A 23,063-nucleotide genomic window follows, 5' to 3' on the forward strand; every position below is an offset into this window, starting at 1 on the left:
TTTGTAAGAATGGAGAATGCAGGTTCTGAGGCTGCAGCATCCTCATTATCTGGTGATGCCATTGCAAAACATCTATATAAGTCAGTGTGATAGGAAAAAAATGCTATTTCTGTGCTACTCTCTGCATTATCATCAATATAGTATTAAAAACCACAACTTGAGTTTGAAACCTTGCTGTAAATCAGTAAGGCACAGTCCGAACACAGTGGAAACTGTTTAGTAACTACTGGAACAGCCAAACCTTCTCAGCCCATTTCATATTCTCCTGAAGCCATTTTAGAGCAGATGAATGCTCCAGCCTGTAAACTTCTTCCATATTAACATTCGCTGTCAAATGCTTAAGAAAAAGCTTTGGATCAGATAAATGAGCTGCCTGGAACAGCCTCTCCATTGCCTCCTGATAGGCACCGTTATTCTGAACTGTATCTTCGGATCTGTAAGGGAATTTTAACAAATATAAAATTAGGTACCATACAGGCCGATATGTCACTTGTCTAACACTTTATACTGGCAGGAAAATTACAAAAACATTAAAATAATGCCTTCTATTTTTCACTGATAAATATTATGCTAATTTCTAGACAGATTATATTATTGCTCTGAAGAATTAAATAGTTATAGAAAGAGTATTTTTAACATCTTTAATAGTAATGAAAAATAGTAAGCTTTAATACCAGTGCAAAGTAGCTCTGCAATATTCACAGCACATTTCATGCAAAAAATGTCTCTGGGCTGGAAGATTCAGTACAGGAATGCAAACCATTTAATGAACTTTATATAGCAAGAATTAATGTACATGCTTGAATCTATAAGGTTTGCTCAGTTTTGGCATGTTATTACTTTTGGAACAAGGCTGTGCCTAAGTGACATGCCTACATTTTTTGCAAAAGCAGAACTTACTATTTAAGAAAACAAACAGATATACAGTAGCATACACATGGGAACAAGAGATAAAAAACTTCTCACTAATCCAAGGAACAAAAGGAAGAGATGTATTCTTTGAGACAGATAAGGAAATCAAGATCTATTACTTACATGATCACATGAATAAATACAATCAAAATGGTACATTTCTGACAACAAACCTTTTCAGTATTATTTGAAGAGTCTGGCTAGTAGTCCTTGAACTTTGAATATCATTGGCATTTGAAACAAGAAATATTTCAATGGCCAACAGCATCTCAACTTCAGACAGGTAAGAGGGAATCTTCAGGAGTTTGTGATATAAATTTCCCTGCAGCTCTGGGTAGCAACCCAGTGATAAAGCATCTGAGAGTAAATGCAGAAAATGAGGAGTTAGGATTACCAATACTAAACACAGATCTCTCTTCTGTGCGACTAAATGTGGAAAAACCCCAACCCCAAAGCCTTAATGGATTTTACTATTTCACCTATGAAATAGCTTGATTGGAGAACACAGCACACAGCATTCACACATAATACTCACAGTTGTAAAATATTGGATTTTTTTTTCAATGAGTTTTATCAGCTATGATTAAAAAGCTGTGTCAGAAGTCTGGAGACAGCAAGTCTGTGATAACACAAGTACAACTTAGGCAGGTCAGACAGAAGCTGTTAATCATGGTCAAAGTGAGAGAACATTTGAACAGCATCTCCTGCTTTGTTCCCCTCTCTTCTGTCAAGTGTTCCCAGCAACCCAACATAGCATTTCAGGGGAAAAAAAAAAGAGATGAGGAAAAACTCTAATTCCAATGTTAACAAAACCAAGTATGCATGCCAGAAAGGACGGTCTCTTAAAGCAGTCTACTAACCACAACGATTCTAAGACAGAATCAAACAGTAAAAAATGTGACTGTATGGAGAGACCCTCTGCAGAATGGCTCATCCAGTATTATCTTAACTCAGAAATGGGGAGTTGAAAACAATTAAAGACTACCAGCTGTTAGTTGAAATGAATTTTCTTATAGTTAGGATAAAATAATTAGCCAGACTTCTCAAATCTTAAATATTAATAATTTTACCACTACAGAGATGCTAGTACACTTCTAGAGAGAAGTATTAGGAAATCTAATTTGCCTAGATGAAAATGGGAAGATGATGCACTTTTCAACCATTTCAGAGCTCACGTACTTGAAATTCTGGAACTGAATGTAAAAAATTAATTTTATCACAATTACATTCATTTCATGCCAGGTAGTATGCACTGATTCTTATTTTCAACTCACTATTTCCTAGTAAGTATTTTTGGTTACAAACAAATTCCTGAGAGTGACACAGAAAGTACTGTTTTTCTTTTTACTCATACTGAAATATTATGAGCACATAATCTGAAGAATGTAAGGGGAAGATATTGTTTAAGAAGCAACTTACTTTTGTAATAGGTCCTAGCTTTGGACCATAAAGAACTTCTTCCCAAAGCTGTGATTAATCCTCTAAGTAAAACAAAATCAATAGCAATTTTTTTGGAAAGCATGAAGTCTACTGCAGAAGATGAGACCCCAAGGTTCTTGTTCTCAAAACAGGCATTTATCAGCTTGTTAAAAAGGCAGCTGTATTGAGAAGCATCTATAGTATCTGAAATGAAATTAAAAATATTAACTACTGAATTAATGAAAATGCAAATCTAGCTGAAGGATTGTTTCTCAATCAGTACCTAAATCAGAACTCTTGCCCCTGTCAGCAAGATGGAACAAGGTTGGGATAACATGAATGCTTCATTCATCAGAAGTCTTTTCATACAGTAGTTCATTCACATTGTGAAGGAAAAGTGTTAAGGTTCAAGTAAGAATTTGCTGTCAAAACCAATAGAATCACATAAAAATACATTCACTTGCTCCAGCCTACAAATACAATCTCGATCTGATCTCTCAGATTTAAGACTTCCACCAATAAAAACCCCCTTGGTTTTCTGCTTCTACTCTTACTCTGAACTGTCACCTTTTTGGAAGGACTGAGCAGCCTTGTTTGTCTTTATCTCATAACTTGAAGAACTAGATTCTTTCTGTATTCTCTAAAGTAGATGGTCTTCTAATCAATCTCTCCTAACATACCTAAAGTGTCAGTAGACTGAGACCTACGCAAAGGAATCAGCTGAGATTTCCTCAGTGGAGCCCAAGTAACTACATGTCTCATTTTGAAGTATGCATCCAAAATTTGTCAGATAAATTGAGCCTGACAGAGCACTTGGTTCTTAGCAAGGTATGTAAGAGACGCTTGGGTTAACTAGCTCAGTTAAAGAAAAAAATCCCCACCTCATTAACGTGAAATTAAGATAAAATAAAATTAAAATATTCCTATTTTATCTCACCGTATAGACTGTACAGATCCTTAAAAATTTAATGAGTCTTTCCTGTTGCCCTGCATAGTAACTGAGCAAAAGAGGATGGGTGTGTGTGCACATCCAAGAGTGTGTGCACAAGTGCAGCAAGAGCTGCAGAGCACAACACATATTTAACTGACACTATACTCTTTGGAAAACACAAACAGGCTTGTATAAACCCATCTTACTTCAGCAAATTTTAGCTAGAAAACAATACAAGAACAACACAGAATAATCTGTTAAATTTTTAGCTCTTTACACAGTATCTTTTTCTTTACTTACCAGAATGTTTCTGCAAACCTGGTAAGTTCTGCAGAACTTCAAATGCCTGCCTGTACAAACTCTCCCTCAAGTATTTGTGCACTATTGCACATAACAGATTATGTCGATTGAGGACGTCCGTTTTATCACAGGGCCACAATGGTGCATCTGTGATCCACTCTGACTCTGTGGCAAACAACAGTGCAGTGTTATTTCTAGGAACTGAAACTTCTGGATGCTGAGACTTTGAGCCATTAAGAATGTACTGCAAACTGTACCATGACACAAACTTCAGAATTGCACAGGAAGGGCAGCTTGACTTATTAATAATTTGTTCCTCATGACCAATACTCCTTAGACTGATTCTCTGAACTGTTGTATTGTAAATCATCCCTTTTGTGAAATATCACTGCAGTAAAATGGACTGTCAATGGCATATATAGATATGTACGTACAGCTATGTACAGCTATAAAACTGAACAGCAAATTTACATCCTCAATATCACTTTACAGCATACTTTCTATTCTTTTTATTTCTGAATTTCTTCTATTTTCAGCAGATCAGTTCCAAAAAGCCATATGTAATAATTGCAGAAATATGGCACTGTTCTAAAGCAATTATATTAAATGAGGATTCTGTGAGGTGCAAAGGAACATCGCATGGACCCAAGCCAGAAATTTGACACTGAATGTCCCCTGGTTCAAAAGAAAACTACACTCCCAGCATGGGACAGCATCATTTTCCAAGCTGCACTCCTCCTTCATTATGGTAGATTTTTAGGTAGAATTGTGTTGATAGTAGAATACTGTGAAAACATCTGCAAAAATTAGTTGTAATACTTCTTATACATATAAAGAAGAATATTGACCAGTAAATGATCACCTTTCCTTTGTTGCCTCAGTATTACTGACTATATTTAGTAACACAGACCAGCTTGTAACTTTTATCTGAAATCTGTCATACAAGTGAACTGTTCAAATTTAAGTCAAAATTTTAAGACAGGCTTACCTCTCAATACCCTTGTTGCTCCATCCAAATGTCCAGAATAAAGAAAGATTTCTGCGGCTTTATTAACAATCTGACATCTGGATGCTGACCTCCCTGCACCTACAAGTCCTTTCAAGAGGGTAAAATCTATCTGTAGCTCATGCAGTTTATCCAAAACCTTCACAGAGTATATTTACATAAAATATAACAGATTTAATTTGGTGACACAAATTTATAGATATCGATGCAGTTATCTGTTCCAAACTGAGTCAGGGGTGAAGTGTAGTAGAATTTCAAATGCAGAGTTTAGGGTTTTTTTAACTATGCAGACAAAAAAACTCTACCAACTTATTGTCCAAGAGCTCCCAACACACTATTACCCATAACATTATTTCTACTATATAATGTTCAAGACAGTATATTTAATATACTTTGTAATTAATTTTTATGTGCTAACTTTGGTTTATTAATATTTTTAATTTTGATTTCATTCAGTACTACACAATCTACAAAATTCTAAAAGATCACACAGATAATTTTCATTTTGCAGCAGAGACATAATTGTTAAACTGAAATAATTACTCCAGCATAAGTCAAAGAAAACACTGATGATTGTAAGCAGCAGGACAATAAACAGGAAGAAGTTTGGCCTATCTGGCCAACATTGTAACAACCAATGACTTTATCATCAGATTCCAGATTGGTATTTAGACTGGTTTTCTACAGAAACTTCATCTTAACACCTTTTTGGCTGTTTGTTGCACTTTTTTTGAAGTACATCTGTTTTATGAACTTTCCTTACCTCTTACAAAGAAAATTCCCTTCAGGACCAAGCAGCACATATATGTTACCCCCAAGAGCCACCAAAGCTCTGCAATAAAGGGGTTTGATGTTCTTGAAGGAAAAATGATATCAAAAGCACATTTAGAGTTTCAGGCAGTCCAACATATTCATAAAACAGCACAGGGCATGTCCTAAAGCCAAAATTAACTTGGGCAGAGTAGGAAGAGCAAATTCATTACTATCTTACTTTCTGGACTACCTTTTGGGCAAAAAAGACATGGACCAAGTAGATACTAGCCCATCAGCCCAGGATTAGGGATTTATCTGATATATATAATGGAGTGAAACAGGTAGAGAGAGGTAAGAATGACAGCTTCCTGAAGCAGAGATAAATTTGAGATCTGCTTGTTCTGATAAAAATCATTCAGAGTAGAACCTCATTCACACTCTATTATGGTCAACACAGGTTGTCTACAAAGCTGTTTGAGGATCTTAGTCAGTAATCTCTTGAGAAGAAGGTTTGATACCTAACACAACACTCTCAAAGAAATGAAGATCTTTTGCTCTAGACATGAAAGAAATCACAGTATTGTAAGAAGTATTTACCTTTAGTAACTCATGATGTAAAAGAATAACACTACATGTGCTTCCTACACATTAGGAGAAAAAATTAGGACATGAAGATGAATCTCCTTGAAATATCAGGGGTTATGCTATCCAAGATAAGGCTCTCCATTAAGATGGACTGGAAAACAGCTAAAATGTCTGAAAGCACACAAACACTATATGCTGAAGAAGACAGTCAAAACCCAAGCCAAATGAAACTCTCCAGTGGGTATGTGAGCACTGCCACTCCTCAATGCCAAGAATTTAGATTCTCTCTTCTGTGGTTAGGAGTATCTTAACTGCTAAGTTTGTGGAACAAAAATGCCTAGAGTTCTAGTGCAGTATTACTCGAGTGCTAGTGCAAATTCCCTTTACTCTTAAACAGTACCATACTGTGCTGCAGCTTGAAAGGGACCTGTTGAAGACCATTCAACTCATGAAGGTGATGCTGCAAAATTAATGGTTCATCAGAACAGGCATCCTGTCTCTAGACTAAGCACCTCTACTATATATCTCCTTGGCTTGACCTTGGAAACAGACTGAGCAGTGCACAAGTTTTTTACGTAACAGAATTCCTGAAGGTCACCCCCTAGAGACAATTGTACAAAAGACAATTTAATTCCTCCATGTGAACTAGAAGGGTTCCCTGATGGTAATTTGCACAGAAAAACCAACCCAGAACTTCAAGAGACAAAAGGGGACTGAGAGCATTTCCTTCTGTTCATAAAAATGCATGCTAGAAATCATCCTGTACGGGATGAGGAATATCCCTGAGGGCTTGGGGATTGACCAAGAGGGCAGAATTCATGGGATGCTACACATCCCAGTACAGCATAATTATTAGCTGAAAGGACCAGGCCCAAGTTCAGAATGGGATCACTGACCAAAACACAATCTAAAATCACTGGGGGTTTATATTACTTCTTATGCTATCACTTTTCATGTTGCTTTCTATAAGAGATCGAGTTTGCTATGCACTGGTTCCTTCCAGGAAGAAAAAGACAAATTTAACATTGAAATGGATTTTACTGCAGTGAAATTATGACCAATACTGCCTGAGGCATAAGGAATATAAAACATCCAGTCAAAAGTCTAGTCTCTTAGCCTCGGCTCAGTGTAATGTTTGACAGCAAAGATTTGATTGTAAAGGTATTTCTTTGTGACCATTGGAGTTTTACAAGATTCATGGAACTTAGAAACTTAGATTCAGTGGAAGAAAAGCACTTCAGCAGTTCTGGGGAACAGGGAGATCACCAAGCGCAGATGTGCTATACTGCTTTTCTGTCTTCCTGGCCTTATCCATTCTATTTGAGGTCAGATGCAGAAGCATCAGTGCAGGAAATTGCCCAAACTTCTCTAAATATCACTTCAGTTGGGAGGTCTTAGAATGCAACGTGATTTCCAGCTGGAAGAAAGTAATGTTTCTGGAAATAATCCCATCAGCACCTCACCCCAGAATCTCAAGAAGACCTGTCTCTTAGCTCAGATTCAACCTCAGCTCAGAAAAATCACAAAATGAACATGAGCAATCAGTTTCTAGGTTGTGAGATCAAGTTATGATAGGCTCCACAGAAGACTACTGCTCAGAAAGGCATGATAAATGCGTTGGTCCAGCTGGACAGTTAGGAAGTACTATAAGATGGCAGGGAGGCAGGTGGCACACCCAGTCATCCCACTAGAGAAACTAAAGTTTAATATCCAGAAGAGAAATTACTAGTTCTTTTTCTCTTTTTCTTCCAGTCAGGTTCCTGTAGCACTGCATACCTTTATCCACTGCAGTACTTTGTGATACGAATACATTACGCTTATCCCAGTCCTTCCAATGAAAAGTCTGTCTGCTTTATTATGCTGGGAACTTTTCATTACTGGAAAGAAAAAGAATAAGGCTTAATTGTTTATTTATTTAACATGTAAATGCAGTTTTAAAGAAATTACACATTTCAAAAACACAGTAATCGTGAAAATACTAAATACATTTTCTGAAATATTTGCCACTGAAAGCAGCAACTTCCTAAGTCTTAACATCAGAAGGAGAGTAAATAACTATAGTTTATTCAGACAGTATTTCATAGTAGTCCAAGTCATCCATAAAATGATTGGACATGTAATGGCATAATTTAGTAACATCATTATTTTTAAAGTAAGCTTTACATTTTATAGCACTATGAAGAAATTCTGGTAATTGCAGAACTGAGTAATTACAACCTCTTTGGAAGCACTGTTAGAATTTTTGAGCAGTGGTCTCAAAGTAGAGTGTGAGTACAACAATCCATTCAGCTGTGGGAAAGAAATATTTTTTTGTACTATTAGAAAATAAAAATAAGTAAAATACTTTAAAATACAGTGTTTGTTTAATATTTAGCTCGTATTTGTAATTCTTGTTTTTGTGTATGGGTTATAGAGAATTTAATATATAAATTTTATATATTGGTGTAGTAGCACATGTATATAAGATATAAATAAATAGTGTGTCACTGCTCAAAAATTTTTTACGGATGGAGGCACCTATCAGCTGAGAGACCACTGCTCTAGGAAAGACAGACTAAATTCCAAGCTCCAACAAAATCTTCTCCCTCTGTCACACTTGAAGCTTTTTTATGATATGGAAGTCTGTGGTCAGACAGGATATGCCACATATCTGGAATAAATATTCATTATGTTTTAGTAGATAATACAGGTTAAAAAATATCAAAGTAATCCTTTGCAAAATGATTTAATATTCCACTGACACTTTACCAAGCCTCAGTAATCTGCAAACTCATTAGGAACAATGATACAGATATGCAAATGAAGGGGCATAGGGAGGAAAGAGGCAAGAAAACCTGCCAGAACCATTGAAACATTGGGTTCTCAAGCACCCAGCCCTTGCAGAAACCATTGATTCTTTGGAGAATAAAATAATTCTAAAAATCCAATTTACTAAAAAAAAAAAGATAAAAATTACATACATGATGTAACCTGTTCAATGTGTCTTAAAATATACAAGTATATACATACCTACAGCAGTAAAGCTTATTTATGCTATTAACATAATGTAACATTTTCATGTGAAACTTTACATGAAAATACTGAAATACATTTGCTGTTGTTCTGAGCATAGGCCATTTTTATTGGAAGATCATGAATTCTGGGTTCTCTTTTTGATTTCACAAAACTCTACTGTTCCTCCTTCTGAATCTTCCTTAAGTGTAAGCATTTTATTTCTACTGGAAAATAGCTTGTACTGAACATTACAGCTGACTGTATTTACACCTCAAAAGATTCAGAATACTGTAACATAAAATTAACTAATAATCAGAAAACTATATTAGTTTATCTTTTAAAACCTCTATGAAAAGCACTTCTTTCATCTTAATTTTACCTATATCAGCAAAATCACAAAAAGGGACTCCTGGTCTGTCTGCCTCAGAATCCTTGGTTAGAATTTCAGCAATAGATAAAAACAATTTCTGAAGATCCTCAAAATGTTCACATCCAGTTCTTGCATTAAGATACAAAGCTCCCAGCTTGGTCCAGTCCCTTTTTTCCTTGCAGTGCTGTAAAGGAGGCAAAGGATAAATACAAGCAAACCTGCTTCCAGAAAACCAAACAGAAAATAAAGTGAAATTTGAGATATGTACCTGGGATATACTTAAAGGAGAAAAATGTAGATGAAATGCTACTGCCAAGAACATTCGTAGTCATATGGCAGTTACATGTTGCCAAACTTGCATGGACTGCTAATTACTTCTATCCCTCAAGAAATTAAATTCCTTTTTTCATGTCATGACCCCAATTGAGAAAGCTCATAACTTATTCATCCTATTTAGGAACTGGCATTTATTCAGTATTTTTTTCCCATGATGCATGCTGAGTTTATGGTTATTTTCTATATGAATTAGTCTTTTGTGTGCCAGATCACTTGATGACTTTGGTGTTAAAGAAGTACAAAAATCAGTACTGTTTTTTCCCTTTTTATATTTCAATCTCTGGATCTACACAGTATGTGTGATAATATGCAAACTATATTATAATTGTGCATAATGAGTAATCTGACCTTGAATATGAAAGACACAAGCGTCCAAATAAAGAATGTTTTACAATATTTTCTTATTCTTTAAAATACTGCTCAATGTTGTCAATTGCTTTGACAATTTTCTTATCTATTTTTATACCACATATGAATTCTATCTGCCAAGTAATATATTAGATAAATTTTTGGTGAGGAACGATGTACCGCTACCAGTTACAAGCACGACAGATGTAAAGCAGAGGAAATAATTGCTTAAAGTTACAAAATCTTTGAATTCAATGCAAAATGAAGATAAAAAACTGCAAGTCTGTAAATCAAAATACTGACATTAGAGAAAGGCCAAAGACAGTTTTCTCCTGCATGCTAACCCTTCCCAAACATGGCTTTGCATAAGCTCACTATACTTGATAACAGAGCCCACTAATTAAAAAAAGTATAGAAATTGCTATTTCATGTAGGTTTTAAAGAAGTCATGAAGAATGCACATACTGTACCTGAATTTCAGCCACTGCCAAGTTGAAGTCAAAAATCCATGTCTTTTCAAAATATCTTTCCTTAATTCTTCCATATAGAAAAAAAAGAATACTTGAATTTTAACACATCCTATTGAACAACAAATTATCACATATGAACATTAAGTGGATGTGATTTTTGATCCTATTTGCTTCACATCACACAAACTGCACACTGAAAACGCTCATTTAAAATCTTGCCAAGGGAAGTTAGCCCATGTATTAAACAAATAATTGAGCAGAGCTATTTTCACAGATGCTGCATATTTGGTTTCCACTGAGAATCAAAAGTATGTTTATGAATCACAAATTTAGTTTCTCAGATTTTGAGTGTGTGTATTTGATGCAGATGATACAAAAATGAAGAAGGATCACAATTTTGTTCAAGAGATGGGGAAGTATTAGCAGTTTTTGAACAGATTTGACATTTTGTCCAGCATATCCCAGCAGTACTCAAAAAATAACCCTCCTCCCTAGTAGTGTTGGCACAAATGTTTATGCAGTCACTGTAAAGGAAACTAGAAAACTACTTCAGATTATAACTAATCCTAGAAGGGTTGTTTATTGCAGAAGTACCATTTGCTCAAGTGGGTAAAATATATATTAATATTATAAATTATATATTAAATCACAATATTTCTAATTTGGCTAGCTATATAAACTTCTATCACAGCGGGCAGCAAATTGTACAATGATGATTGATATGGAAAAAACTAATAATTATGGTCAGCATCTAAATTTTGATTTAACAATGCTTGGTCTTTAAAACACAGTAAATTGACAGCACTTTAAAATACAATCGGGGGTGATGATAGTATTTTCATCCAACACATCTTTTAAAGATTCCACATAAATTTATAAAAATAGATGCTGAAGAAGGAGCTAAGCAGCTATAATGAGAGAATAGCTCCTTAAAGACGTACCTGGATTTTATAGTCAAGATAGTACTCATTTCCCAACTGGAAACCTCCAACTGGCGAAGTAACTTAATAATGTAGTCAAAATGTTCTAACTCAAGGAGCATACCAGCATCAATGAGCTGTAATATCAAACAAGGTAAGAAAAGTAAGCATGTTAAAAGTTGTGATGACTTAATGCATCTTCAGAGGTAAATGGCAAACAACATAGGGAAGAACACATCGCAGTGAATCTCAGCCAAAAATGAAGGAATAAATGAAAATCAATACCACGAATTCAGCTACTCACAATAACACTTTTCATATTATTTCAGTATTGGTTTTTAAATTGATATGTTTGAGTTTTCAAACAGGCAATTTGTGTAAATATAGTATTTCAGAAATTCCAACAAGCAGCAGTAGTACAAATGAAACTCATACCTTACAGAAGGTACTGATTAATGAAGGCACAGCATTTCTTATATTCAAAGAAGCCACATGCTCAAAAACTTTCAGAAGAACTTCTACAGCTGGCTAATATAGACAAAAAAAGCACATTCAGTTTTGCAACTCCCTTCAATTAGAAAGTGTAGAGATTTTGTAATAGGGTATTCTGAATTACTCCCCTCACCCAAGATTTAAGCACCAGAGTAAAAACAAACCTATTACTATAAATAGCATAGTACTCAAAAAACTAAAATTATGAAACTAAGATTTAAAAAATATTACAAAGTCACCTACCAGTGTCTTGATTTGTACAATTACATTCAATATCTGAAATACTTCCTGCAACAAGCAGTTGTTGAGCAATGAAACAATTAGATCATTCAGCACTTCAGAAGCAAAATCCACACCAGGAGTAACTTCTTCGTAATACCGCACAAATATCTGGACTGAAAAAGCAATTAAATTGAATTTCACTTTGGGGTTAACTGATGCTAACTATTTAAACAAGTTATTTCCTTACATTTTAGACACAGTGTAACGATGCTTAATTGTCCAAGATATTATGGAACAGGGATAGGAGAAATATGAGTGAAAGGATCCATTTTAAATACAGTGTTAACCTTACCAGAACCAGACTGACTATTCTGAAATATGTTGTATCATTGAGCTGAGCACTGTAAGCTCTGTAGGTTCCCAGCAAGCTTAGCTGATTTGGTGCAGCACAAGAAGAATGCACAAACCCAGGTTATATTTGGTACATGCATCAAGGTAGTAAGGCCTTTCCAGACAGGAAGCTCCAGGAAGTGCTGTGTTACAGTGGATGGTCTTACAACCTGCTCCAGTGCCACCCTTCCTTGACAAACATGTACTGTGGCCTGCTGGTATCCAGTGTTACCCACATTAAACACTCGTGTTCAGCACGGGAACACTGCAGCACATGGTGCAACTGAATTCCCCGTTCTCATTCTGCTACACTCTAAAAAGTTTTCAAAACCTTAAAGACTGCTCAGGAGCGGTATAAAAGAAATCACTGTCCAGAGTAAAAACAAAACAAAAGCCCCTTCTGACTGAACTCAAAAGCTCAGATGGCTTTGAATGAACTGCAGTCCCTAAAATGTGTCCTTTGCATATATGGTGTAAGGACTAAACTAAAGCTGTTGGGGGTGGGTGCAGTAGCAATACTTAATTTCAAGAGCTTCCATTCTCACCTTTTTGGTTTTTTGATGTTTGGCCAGGGTGTTCAAAAGCACCCTTATAAAATTTGGGTTCTGTTAAACCTCCTACCTGCCCTATTTACATATTTCTACTCCCAAATCTGGTTACATTCAGGTATGTTCATTTTATGTGGAAGTAAGATTTCTAAGAACCTACTGAGCTAAGTGCTTATCTAAAATTCTAGCCTTACTGGGAAACGGAACTATTAAAATGCAGGGATTGAATGTATTGTTTTATTTGAAGAACTTTTTATTCACTGCTGAAGTGGCAACCATTTCTCCTTTGACAGCCTATTTAATTTGCTTTAAATAAGCTAAGTAACGAAGATCATCAACAGCTACTACTATACCATACCTGCACGTTTTAGGAGGCCTGATTCTTTGATACTAATGTATGTCCTAAGAATTGCCATGCAAATCTGTAAAAAAAGAAAAAAAAATATAGTAAAATGTAACTTCAGTTTATGCTGAAAAAAGAACTACTCACAAGCATGAGTTCTATTATATAATGAGCTTTACATTGCTTCCATGTAAGCCATACATACTGATAAATGATATAAGAAGGTAATGGGGTCTGTAGGCAAAGGCTCTGTCAAAAGGCCAGCAAATCAAACTGAAAAATAATGTAGATGCAATGTTTGGGAAAGAGGCTGTTGGGACCACAAATGTTTGCATGTGTATGTATATACTCATAGCAAACAAAAAAAAGAAGAAAAAAAGAAAATTTGAAAATGCAGTTACTTCAGAGTTAGCATAAATGTGGCAGACTGTAAACAAAGAAAGGGAAGCAAAAATGTGAAAGTGAAGTGTGGCAACTAAAACTTTCATGAATGTACCCACTAAGAAATCAAAAGATCATCCAGAAATGAAGCTGGTAACACCAGTTGTCACAAAGAATCATTCATAAGGACACAGAACAAAAAGCTCAGAACTAACTTGATTTAATGAGCCATTTCACCACAAACTGAAGTGACTAAAAAAAAAAAGAAATCCACACCTAGATATTTTAATGTTATTTAGTATTGCAACATTCTTGTCTTAACATCTTAAGCTGTCAGCTTTGTGATACTTACACATTTTACATATTTACATACTTACACTCCTCCATCTCCGCAGATGAAGAAATAAAGATTACTGATGTTATATCTTAGAATTCCAAGTTCAGGAAAACCCCCACCCCCTCTTAGAAATTCTCTGTCACTTCTAGAACATTTACAGTCTTTCTGCACAACATTGTAAATTGGTCATATTTAATACTATTTTGAGAAATAGTTAAACATCAAGAGACAGAAAATGCCCTAAATTAGTAGTCATGGTAATACATAAGTGAATCAGGTTTACTTTTACATGAAACTTCAAAATGACACAGGATTTACTCATGAAGTTCATTATGCAGCAAATTAATTATCATCAAAGCAAAAGATACTGGTTTATGGCCAAGACATCTTATTTTAAAGCCATTAACCTGTTTAGAGCATCAAGCCAAAGAATACAAAAATGATACATCTAAGTATAAATAAAGCTTATTGTTTTTATTTGGAAGCAGTATTGCAATGTTGAGCTATATTCCAAGATATACCTTTCAGGAAATCATGTCAAATTTTTGATCATTAATATATGTGAAGTGTCACTTGGGAACAGGTTAACTCACTTAATCCAAATCTATACTCCCAGGTGGCTGAGGGCATTTCCAGAATAAACTTTAGCTTATAGTAAGGAAATTAGTTTGCTTTCTTATGGAATCAATTTTTTTCCTTCTTTGGACTGACTCCCAAAAAAGGCCAAGATTGCATCTGGAGCTCTGACTGTTCCAAGTATTAGTGAAATTGCTTGGACAACCACTTGTAGTAGTATTCAATCATGGGACATGCTCTATTACATTAATAAAAGAAACTAAATGTGTTATTCATTTACACCTTCTAGAAGGCTTCAGTTGATTTAGTTGTTCCAATTTTGAAAGGTGTAACTGCACCCACAGACTATGTAAAAATGTCAGAATCTTTAAATTTTGAGTTAGCTGTAATAGATTTTGAATGTAGGTACATGAAAGAGATTATTCTTCTTTCCAAAAGGGAGTATATATCACACTATTCTGTCATCTGTCAGTTGATTCCATGACTCATTTAACATGACAATTTAATAAAACCATAATAAAGGCCTCTGTGTTTTATACCACCAACCAACCAACTCTCCACTAAGAGCATGGTCCTACTACAATAACACAGAGGTGCTTATTCAGAAGAACAAGCACAGGAATTCGCTAAATACTCCAGCATCTCCCAGCCAGTGCTCCCTCTCTTGTTTAATAAAGGAAGAAACCCCCATACTGCAGCTTTTATCTCAGTGAGATCAAAACCAGGATCCTTCTTACAGGAATGCTGTGGAAGCTTTGAGATGCATAATTCCTATTCAATGTGGCTGAAACTGACCAAAAGGTTCAAAAGTCATTTAGTGGTGGTTAGACACAGTAATAAAAGACAGTGTAGAATCACATTTCTTTAGGAAGACACATTAAAAAAACAAAACCAAAATCCACCACAACAGAAGCATATATCCAAGGCCCTGAAGTTTTAAGACAACACTAATGAAAGAAGAAATACTCCTATTTTATATCCTTTCTGTTTCCAGTTATGAGGTTCACAGGATGAAGGAAAAGGAGAATATGAAGTCACAGAAAGTAAAAACTTCTTCAATGGATAGGAGTAAAAAAATAAATTAATGAGTGAGGTTCACAAAGAGAAATAAAGGCTTGCATAACAACATGTTTTGAAACCACTTAACCAAGAAATGATTGCCCATGCCACACTCTGAAATGTCATTTGAGCAAAACAATTTACTCTATTCAGCTCACTGTGTCTTGCCCTTTCATTGAGGACCATGGAATAGAATCCAGCATCATCTCCTTTACCCTCTTCTCCATCACTGATACATATTGTTAAGACCCACCCTTCCCTTAAATACTCTGGCAAGTATTTGAAACAGTCTTCTGTTTACTTTAACTAATATAAAACAGATCTCACTGCTCGAAAATGAAAGGCATCTTTTAAAAAAAAACTCAAAAAATTGATAACTTGCACAACTTGCTGAGCTCAAGAATATGCTGATTTTCAAAACATATGATGTTTTTATGAACTCAAGCATGGCTGTGTTGTGTGATCAACTACAACTGTAAAGTGTTAAGTATTAGGAAGTTATGCCTTAAAGCATCAACCAGTTACTTAACGAAAAAGAAAAAATATCATTATGGGGAAAGGTATTTCTCTTCAAACACTCAGTGACTATTATCACTGAGAACACGGAGCTCTAAGCAAGTGGACTATCAGTCTGCATAACAGTTCTCCTGAAGAGATTTATTCCTCCTGCTTAAGACCAGATGCCTTTATAGCTTCTTTACCTGTTTTTCTTTCATGTACTTTGGTGCCACCATGAGGTGCTTGGCCTATTATAATTTTTAAATGGACAGGTCTAAAAACATAAATACATACACAAACAAACAAAACTCAGGCACACTTTTAGACTACCAAGAAAGTTTGGCTAGGTTTGGTGGGTAGAAGTGTTAAAGTCTGCTGGAGTGCTGTACCACAAGTCAAATCAAATGGAATGGATTTTTAATAGTCTTAGGCAAACACTTCTTTAATGTGCCTGTAATATAATGAAGCAATAAAAACCACAATAATTCAGATAAACTAGCTGAAAATTACAAATATTCACAACAGCCTGCCAAAGATGTATCACACTTGAGAAAAAAGGAAAAACGTTCCATACAAAATATATATAAAAGAGAAAACATTAAGAAAAATAAAACCAAATTACACTGATGTATTTAAAAATTTCTGACACAGTATATTTAAGATATCAGGAAGATGGACAAGCTGCTTTAGGTGTTAGGTGGTTTTTTTTAGCAACTATGTTTAACAGGTTAACTGCAAGTTATTTTTTTACATTTTGATTCTGAAATTTTTTACTTACTGACATCAATGATAAAATTGCACTCATACCAGTAAGATGGTAGATAAGAAATAAATCTTTTAATACCTGATGAGGACAAGTTAGGCATTTGCTATTGGTCACCTGCTTTGATGTTTTTATTTGCTTCCAGTTAACTTACTAAACTTTCATACAGCAAATTTCAAAATCTTACTACTTGTCAGTACAACCAGCTTGCCTTGCACATTTCTTGGAAGCATTAAACTCAAAATGCCTCTCTTAAATGATTTGAAAACACACTTACTTTGCCCATCATTGGAAAACTATTCTTGCTTGCAAATATTATGGGAACTGTTGCTCTATTTAAAGAGATTACAGCATTTTAAAACAAACACGCCTATTGTTGCACAAAATATGCAGAAGGTAATATACCATAGATGGCTTTTGGCTTTAACAGTACATACAAAGTCTTTGCAAGGATTTGCTTCAAGTCTCTGATGCTCAGGATAGAAATGTCTCAGAATCTGCTACTGTATTTGTACAGCCTAATTGTTGATGAGTGTTAAAGCATCTACTAGTTCAAAATTACACAATTTTTAAAAAAATACTTTAGAAGACCTTGAGAAGAAGAATTTCTCAACAATTTTTTCATCCATCAATCTCTGCTTGATTACTTACTTCCCATATACAAATGAACAAAGGACATGATGTTTTGGTTTTAAAAAGTGTTCACATTTAGAATATTTTCCTTACTTCAATAATTTTTTTTACCTTTTCATCCCCTTGTCCTGGAACATGACAGAACCAACATTTTTTTCTTACACATCCACGTGAAGTCATGAAATAATATCTGCAGTATTTACGGGGCAAGTTAAGTGCATCAAGGATCTGCTGGACTGAATGAGAAGCCTGGAATAAAATAAAATTACAACAAGCAGAAAAAGCCAAATAACATTTCTTGAAAGCAAACATGGTCTTTGTTTTTAAAATTTAAAAATATGTACAAACTATAAACAAAAGCAGAAAATGTGATCTGTAATTCAGCCTCTGAAACAACCCTCACCTCTGTACTGTACTTGCAGCATCTCAAAGGACACAAAGATCAATCCCTTGCCATGTCACGTTAGTGTCTAATACAACAAAAGCCTGTCTTGAAGACCACAAAGAGGGATAATGCAAGAACTGCTAAATGAGATGGACAAAGAGTAGAGAGGAAGGAGAAAGGTGACAAGTTCCTGCACAGCTCTGAGTCATCCTCTGTGTATTCTGGGGCATCAATTTCCTTAACCCTTTTCCAGTGCCCAGCATCATGGATAAAGCAGGCTGTGTTGAACATGTGAAACCTTGTCTGCTTTTCAGTTCTACAAACACCAATAAAGCAAAAATAATTATTTGATTTTGCTTAAGCTGAAAACAGAAATCAAGAAAAGTTCACTGTGAACAGCAGCCCCTTCATCACTGATTTTGTTCAGAAATCAAGAAAAGTTCACTGTGAACAGCAGCCCCTTCATCACTGATTTTGTTCTTGGAAATTATATTTACTCAGTGATAGCATCTTTAAAAGTGTAAAAACATAAACATATACAGATTCACAGTTTGTGACTTGATACATAGGGAACTGTCTGAATAGCCATAAGAAATTTGGCGCCAAAGGCAAAGATTTAACAACTCACATTTGCATTTTTCTCCATCTTCCATGGCTCAAAATCTCCACAATTCTTCAATGGCAGTGGAGTACTTCTTCCCGAAGATTTGTAACCTAAAGATTAGGACGAGGGCACAAATCACATAATAAAAATGAATCATACTGAAACCACTCTCATTTATCTTATTTTCCTTTATATTTATAGTTCCTTCAAGTCACAGCAATGATTAATGAAAATTTGATTAATACAGTCTAAAGCCAGTAATTTAAATTACAGTTTTCTTAATTATCCTAAAAGTGAGACTTTACACAAACTTCAAGAGTAAGCACATTTAAATTAAAAACTTCACTACTTTATCCAAGGATCCTGCTCTAACTTACAGAGATAAGAAAAGGAATAAAAATATCCAGAAGTTTTAATTTCAAAACCTACCCACTTTATCAGTAATCTTTGCATTCCAACATCACTAGCCCTAAATTTAAGCTATTTTTTCTGAACTGATAGAAAACCTTTCATATTCTTATGTTTTAAGCAATGCAAGTAGAAAGTTTAAGCCCAGTGTAAGTTACTGGTTTCTTAACCATGAAACTTGGTTTTAGAACTTTAATTATTATTGAATGACAGTTTTCTTTCTTTGAAAACTGAATAATGTTAATGGAAGACAAAAGTTCAAATTTTCAACTCCATATCTAAAGACAAATGAGTTTTTGAATGCCCTGCATTCTAGGATTCCCATCTGGCCCCTTCAAAGAACTGAGTGTTCAAAAGACACGGTGCTTAGCCCCTTCTGGCAAACTAAATTTACTAAAGAGCATCCAATAATGAATGTTCTTCTAGAGACTGGCACTAGGTACATGGTTCCTGATTTCCATGTCTTCCTAACAGACAGGACTATCCCAGGATAGGAAGGACTGAGCATAACATAGAACAATGAGTACTAAATGTTATGGTATTGTCACATTGCAAAAACTTGTGAAGTGATGGTCGGCCGCTCAATAAGTTCAGGATTGGATACATTTAGTGACAAGAAAACGACTGAGAAAAGAGCCAGCCAGTAGCTATAGAAAAATCTCACTGGGAATTTGATCTTTCCTCCAGATTCTTGCTATCCCCAAGCATGAAGTTTTTGACCAGTTCCTTTCAAGAGTTTGCACTCTCCCTTGCTGACTGTAGGTCAGACTTGTAGGGAAGAAGGCCCTAAAGTGGAACAGCCAATCCTGCCCGCACAGTTCTGGGAATGAAAGGCTGTTTTGCCCTGTCCCAGCACAGAAACTCTTGCTTTGGCAACTTTCAAATAACTTTAAGAAGGAAGACTTTGAAGAACTCTTCAGAAGGTATACTCTGAAGGCCAAAGATATGAACAGTTTCAAATAACTGGAGTCTGAAGACATATTCAAAATTGCTTTTTATAGCATGTGTTTCTTGCACTACATGAAAATACGGTTAAATAACATGGTAAAATTGTTCTACAAGCTCAGACTGACAGTACAATTTGAAACTCAACAAGAACCCAGTCACTGATCTTAATTCAAGAAATCCATGTTTACAAATATCCATATTAATCAACAATTCTAAAAACACTGATTTCCAAAGCACCTGTTGCAAAGAAACAGAATGCAGTAACTATCCACAAGTAATTGATTCCTATTTTTCTCTATCTTGTATACCAAATAAACCACGCAGTTATGCAAGGCTAGATGTCAGATTTGTTATGTGCAGTGACTCCAGTTCCATTATGACTTCTCTGGTGGCACAGACATCTGTCCCACATGTAAAACAGACGGGGTCAACAAGAAGTGCTACTTACTAAATCTATATAATTATTTGATCCAGTCTAATGAATGCCTCAAAACAATTTGAATTCGCATAAACAACTAAGTCCTGACCTTCAGCAAGGTGGGCAAACCACTTCAGCAAGCCTTACTAAGAACAATCAACCAACCAAATCTGCAGTCACATTCTCTGACCACAAATAAAGGGAAACAAGTCACTTGCTAATAACACATGTCAAGCACAATGTGTCAGACTTCTAAGAACGCATGCACTCCTGTACCATTGAAGTATCTGAGAGGCATAAATATCAGATAGAATTATTTCTAGAACAGAATTCTGCTAAAAACTCAATCCCAAACCTCTCACTAAGGTACCATACGAGATCTTGCAGTTTTGCTTTTATATATGCAAAGTAAAATTCCAGTCAATATCTTCAGGAACTGAAGACAGTCCTTAAGATTTCATTGGCAAATAAAGCACAAATAAAAAATCATGACGGGCTCATCAACACAGCATACAATACCATTTGTCCAGGATTTCATCTCTGTAGTTCCACTGAAGAGATTTACTTTTTGGTCATTCAATGGCAATCCTGATAGCAATTCACAGTTCACTTTGTATTTACAGTCACTGTTGAATATTAAAAACCAAAATTTTGTTAAAATTAGTTTGTTTAACCAAATTTAACAAGGGTTTCTTTCATGTACTGCATGCCTTAAAAGAAGGATTAAGTGTATAAAAGATGAGAATTTCTTCAACACTTATGCAACACTTCAAAACTTGCCATAAATTTAAATAGTCAGCAGTCCCAACAATTTTACTTTCATTACTCTCATTTGCCTGGTCCAATCTGATTATGATTTTAGCTGAGATTATTCTGCCCTAACGCAAAATGATATGAAATTCAATAAATAAGTAAAAAAGGCACCTGTGAACCACTCCCCCCACCATTCTGACAAGAAGACTGACATGATTTCTGTCACCTATGAAGAAGTAAATTTCAAGGCTTTTCAAATTACATTTAAAGACATTTTAATTTTAATTTAGATTTTAATTACATTTAAACTGTTTTCTTTCCTAAAAACTGACGACTGGACAGAAGATTTAGGTGATTTCAAAGAGAACCCCAATTAAAGACTGTTCTGCTTTTATTCCCAAATATTTCAGAGAATTAAACTACTAAAATTCCAGAGAATTAAACTACTAAAATGTGGTGTTTTCAAAAATAAGCTAAAAATATTGTTAGCAAAATACTTGGTAATCTCTTTCATATTTGTAAACAAAGCCACAGGAAAAATATAATCCCCTTTCATGAGATCTTGCTCCCCTTCCCCCTTTCCATTAAGAATCCTGGTTTAGGACAATCCTGGTTTTAACCTGTTTGCTCCTCTGCAGAGAAAGTTGCCACCTCCTATAAGGGATTCCAGATATTTAATACTTCTCATAACCAAGATAATTCAAATAGTTCCTAAACTTTAGGATGTTTTCAATATAATTTGAAACAAAAATGCTAATGTACAGAGGAAGAAATTCCAGGTAAGAAATCCAAATTTTTCAAGATGAATCTTTATTCTCATCAATGCATTTGGGCTGGTTTCTAGAGGGAACAAAAAATCTGCAGTTTTAATTACTCAGAAATTTCAAATTACCACATAAAATCTTCTTATGCTTCCTCATGATGCCAACCCCAGTTCTGACACAATAGGGTTTTCACAGCAGTTTCCCTTCAGATTTCTTTAATCTAAACATGAAACTACACACGTTTGGCGAGGAATTGTAAACTATATACCCCTACAAGCTTTTTTTTTAGTAACAGCATCACTAAAAGAGGAGTTTGCTAAATAAGAACAGCAATTATGTTTTCTTCTAGATAAAACTTCGCAATGATAACATTTTTCAGTAAAACTAGAGAAAATAGTTCAACTCCAAAGGAAGGCCTCTTCTCTAACCACACAGAGTACTGCATTGCACAAACATATTTTGTTCAGCACAATCTACTTATTCTGTAATATACAGAACTATTTATGCTACTAAGGCAAATTTAAATGGGTACTTTATAGCAGAAGGAGGAGCTTGGAGCTCTCTAGTGGATTAAGAAAAAGATGCAGTATTCTGACAGACTTCTGGCAGACTCAAGTCTGTTGCAGAAATGTGAGTGTGGCTGGAAAAAAAGCAGTACTCTCTTCTATGTCAGCTAAGGTTTCTTGGTTAATTTGAAAATTACTGTGTCCTAGTTTCAGCCAGGACAGGGTTAATTTTTGCAGTAGCTAATTGGTGATTACTGCTCCTAAACACAACACACTGTTATTTCTCTTCTAATTACTTAAGAATTTTATCTTAAGTATACTTTTCCTACAAAAACGAATTCTCTGTCATTTCTGGACTGCTGATGAATGAAAATGTCTCAGTCTGACAGTAATTCAGGCTCAGACAATCACCCACAGTATGAAGTTCAACAATGGAAAGTGATGGATTCTGCATCTGGAATGGGGCAACCCGGGAAGTACAGACAGACTGGGGAATGAGAGGCTGGAGAGCAGCACTGTGGAAAGGGACCTGGGTGTCCTGGTTGATGGCAAGTTGAATGCGAGTCAGATGTACCCTGGCAGCCAGGAGGGCCCTGTGTCCTGGGGGACATCAGGGACAGCATCTTCAGCTGGCCAAGGGATGGGACTGTCTTGCTCTGCTCTACACTGGTGTGGCCTCACCTTGAATATT

General features: G+C 35.3%; 1 protein-coding gene across 1 annotated transcript in view; it reads right to left on the reverse strand.

Moving 5' to 3' along the window:
- Window positions 1-223: 223 nt before the first annotated feature.
- TOPAZ1 (testis and ovary specific PAZ domain containing 1) overlaps window positions 224-23,063 on the reverse strand; it is a 36,172-nt gene continuing 13,332 nt past the window's right edge. Inside the window, exons 6-21 of the mRNA XM_031058908.1 lie at window positions 20,869-20,975; window positions 18,600-18,685; window positions 17,698-17,835; window positions 13,355-13,418; window positions 12,080-12,231; window positions 11,780-11,872; window positions 11,366-11,481; window positions 10,425-10,491; window positions 9,280-9,454; window positions 7,683-7,783; window positions 5,323-5,331; window positions 4,551-4,707; window positions 3,563-3,727; window positions 2,332-2,535; window positions 1,086-1,269; window positions 224-434 (exon numbers count right to left, since the gene is read on the reverse strand). Coding sequence (XP_030914768.1) covers window positions 224-434; window positions 1,086-1,269; window positions 2,332-2,535; window positions 3,563-3,727; window positions 4,551-4,707; window positions 5,323-5,331; window positions 7,683-7,783; window positions 9,280-9,454; window positions 10,425-10,491; window positions 11,366-11,481; window positions 11,780-11,872; window positions 12,080-12,231; window positions 13,355-13,418; window positions 17,698-17,835; window positions 18,600-18,685; window positions 20,869-20,975 — 2,029 coding nt within the window. The remainder of the gene's footprint in view (window positions 435-1,085; window positions 1,270-2,331; window positions 2,536-3,562; window positions 3,728-4,550; window positions 4,708-5,322; window positions 5,332-7,682; window positions 7,784-9,279; window positions 9,455-10,424; window positions 10,492-11,365; window positions 11,482-11,779; window positions 11,873-12,079; window positions 12,232-13,354; window positions 13,419-17,697; window positions 17,836-18,599; window positions 18,686-20,868; window positions 20,976-23,063) is intronic.

Source organism: Geospiza fortis, unplaced genomic scaffold (assembly GCF_000277835.1).
Source record: "Geospiza fortis unplaced genomic scaffold, GeoFor_1.0 scaffold231, whole genome shotgun sequence".
Taxonomy (NCBI): Eukaryota; Metazoa; Chordata; class Aves; order Passeriformes; family Thraupidae; genus Geospiza; species Geospiza fortis.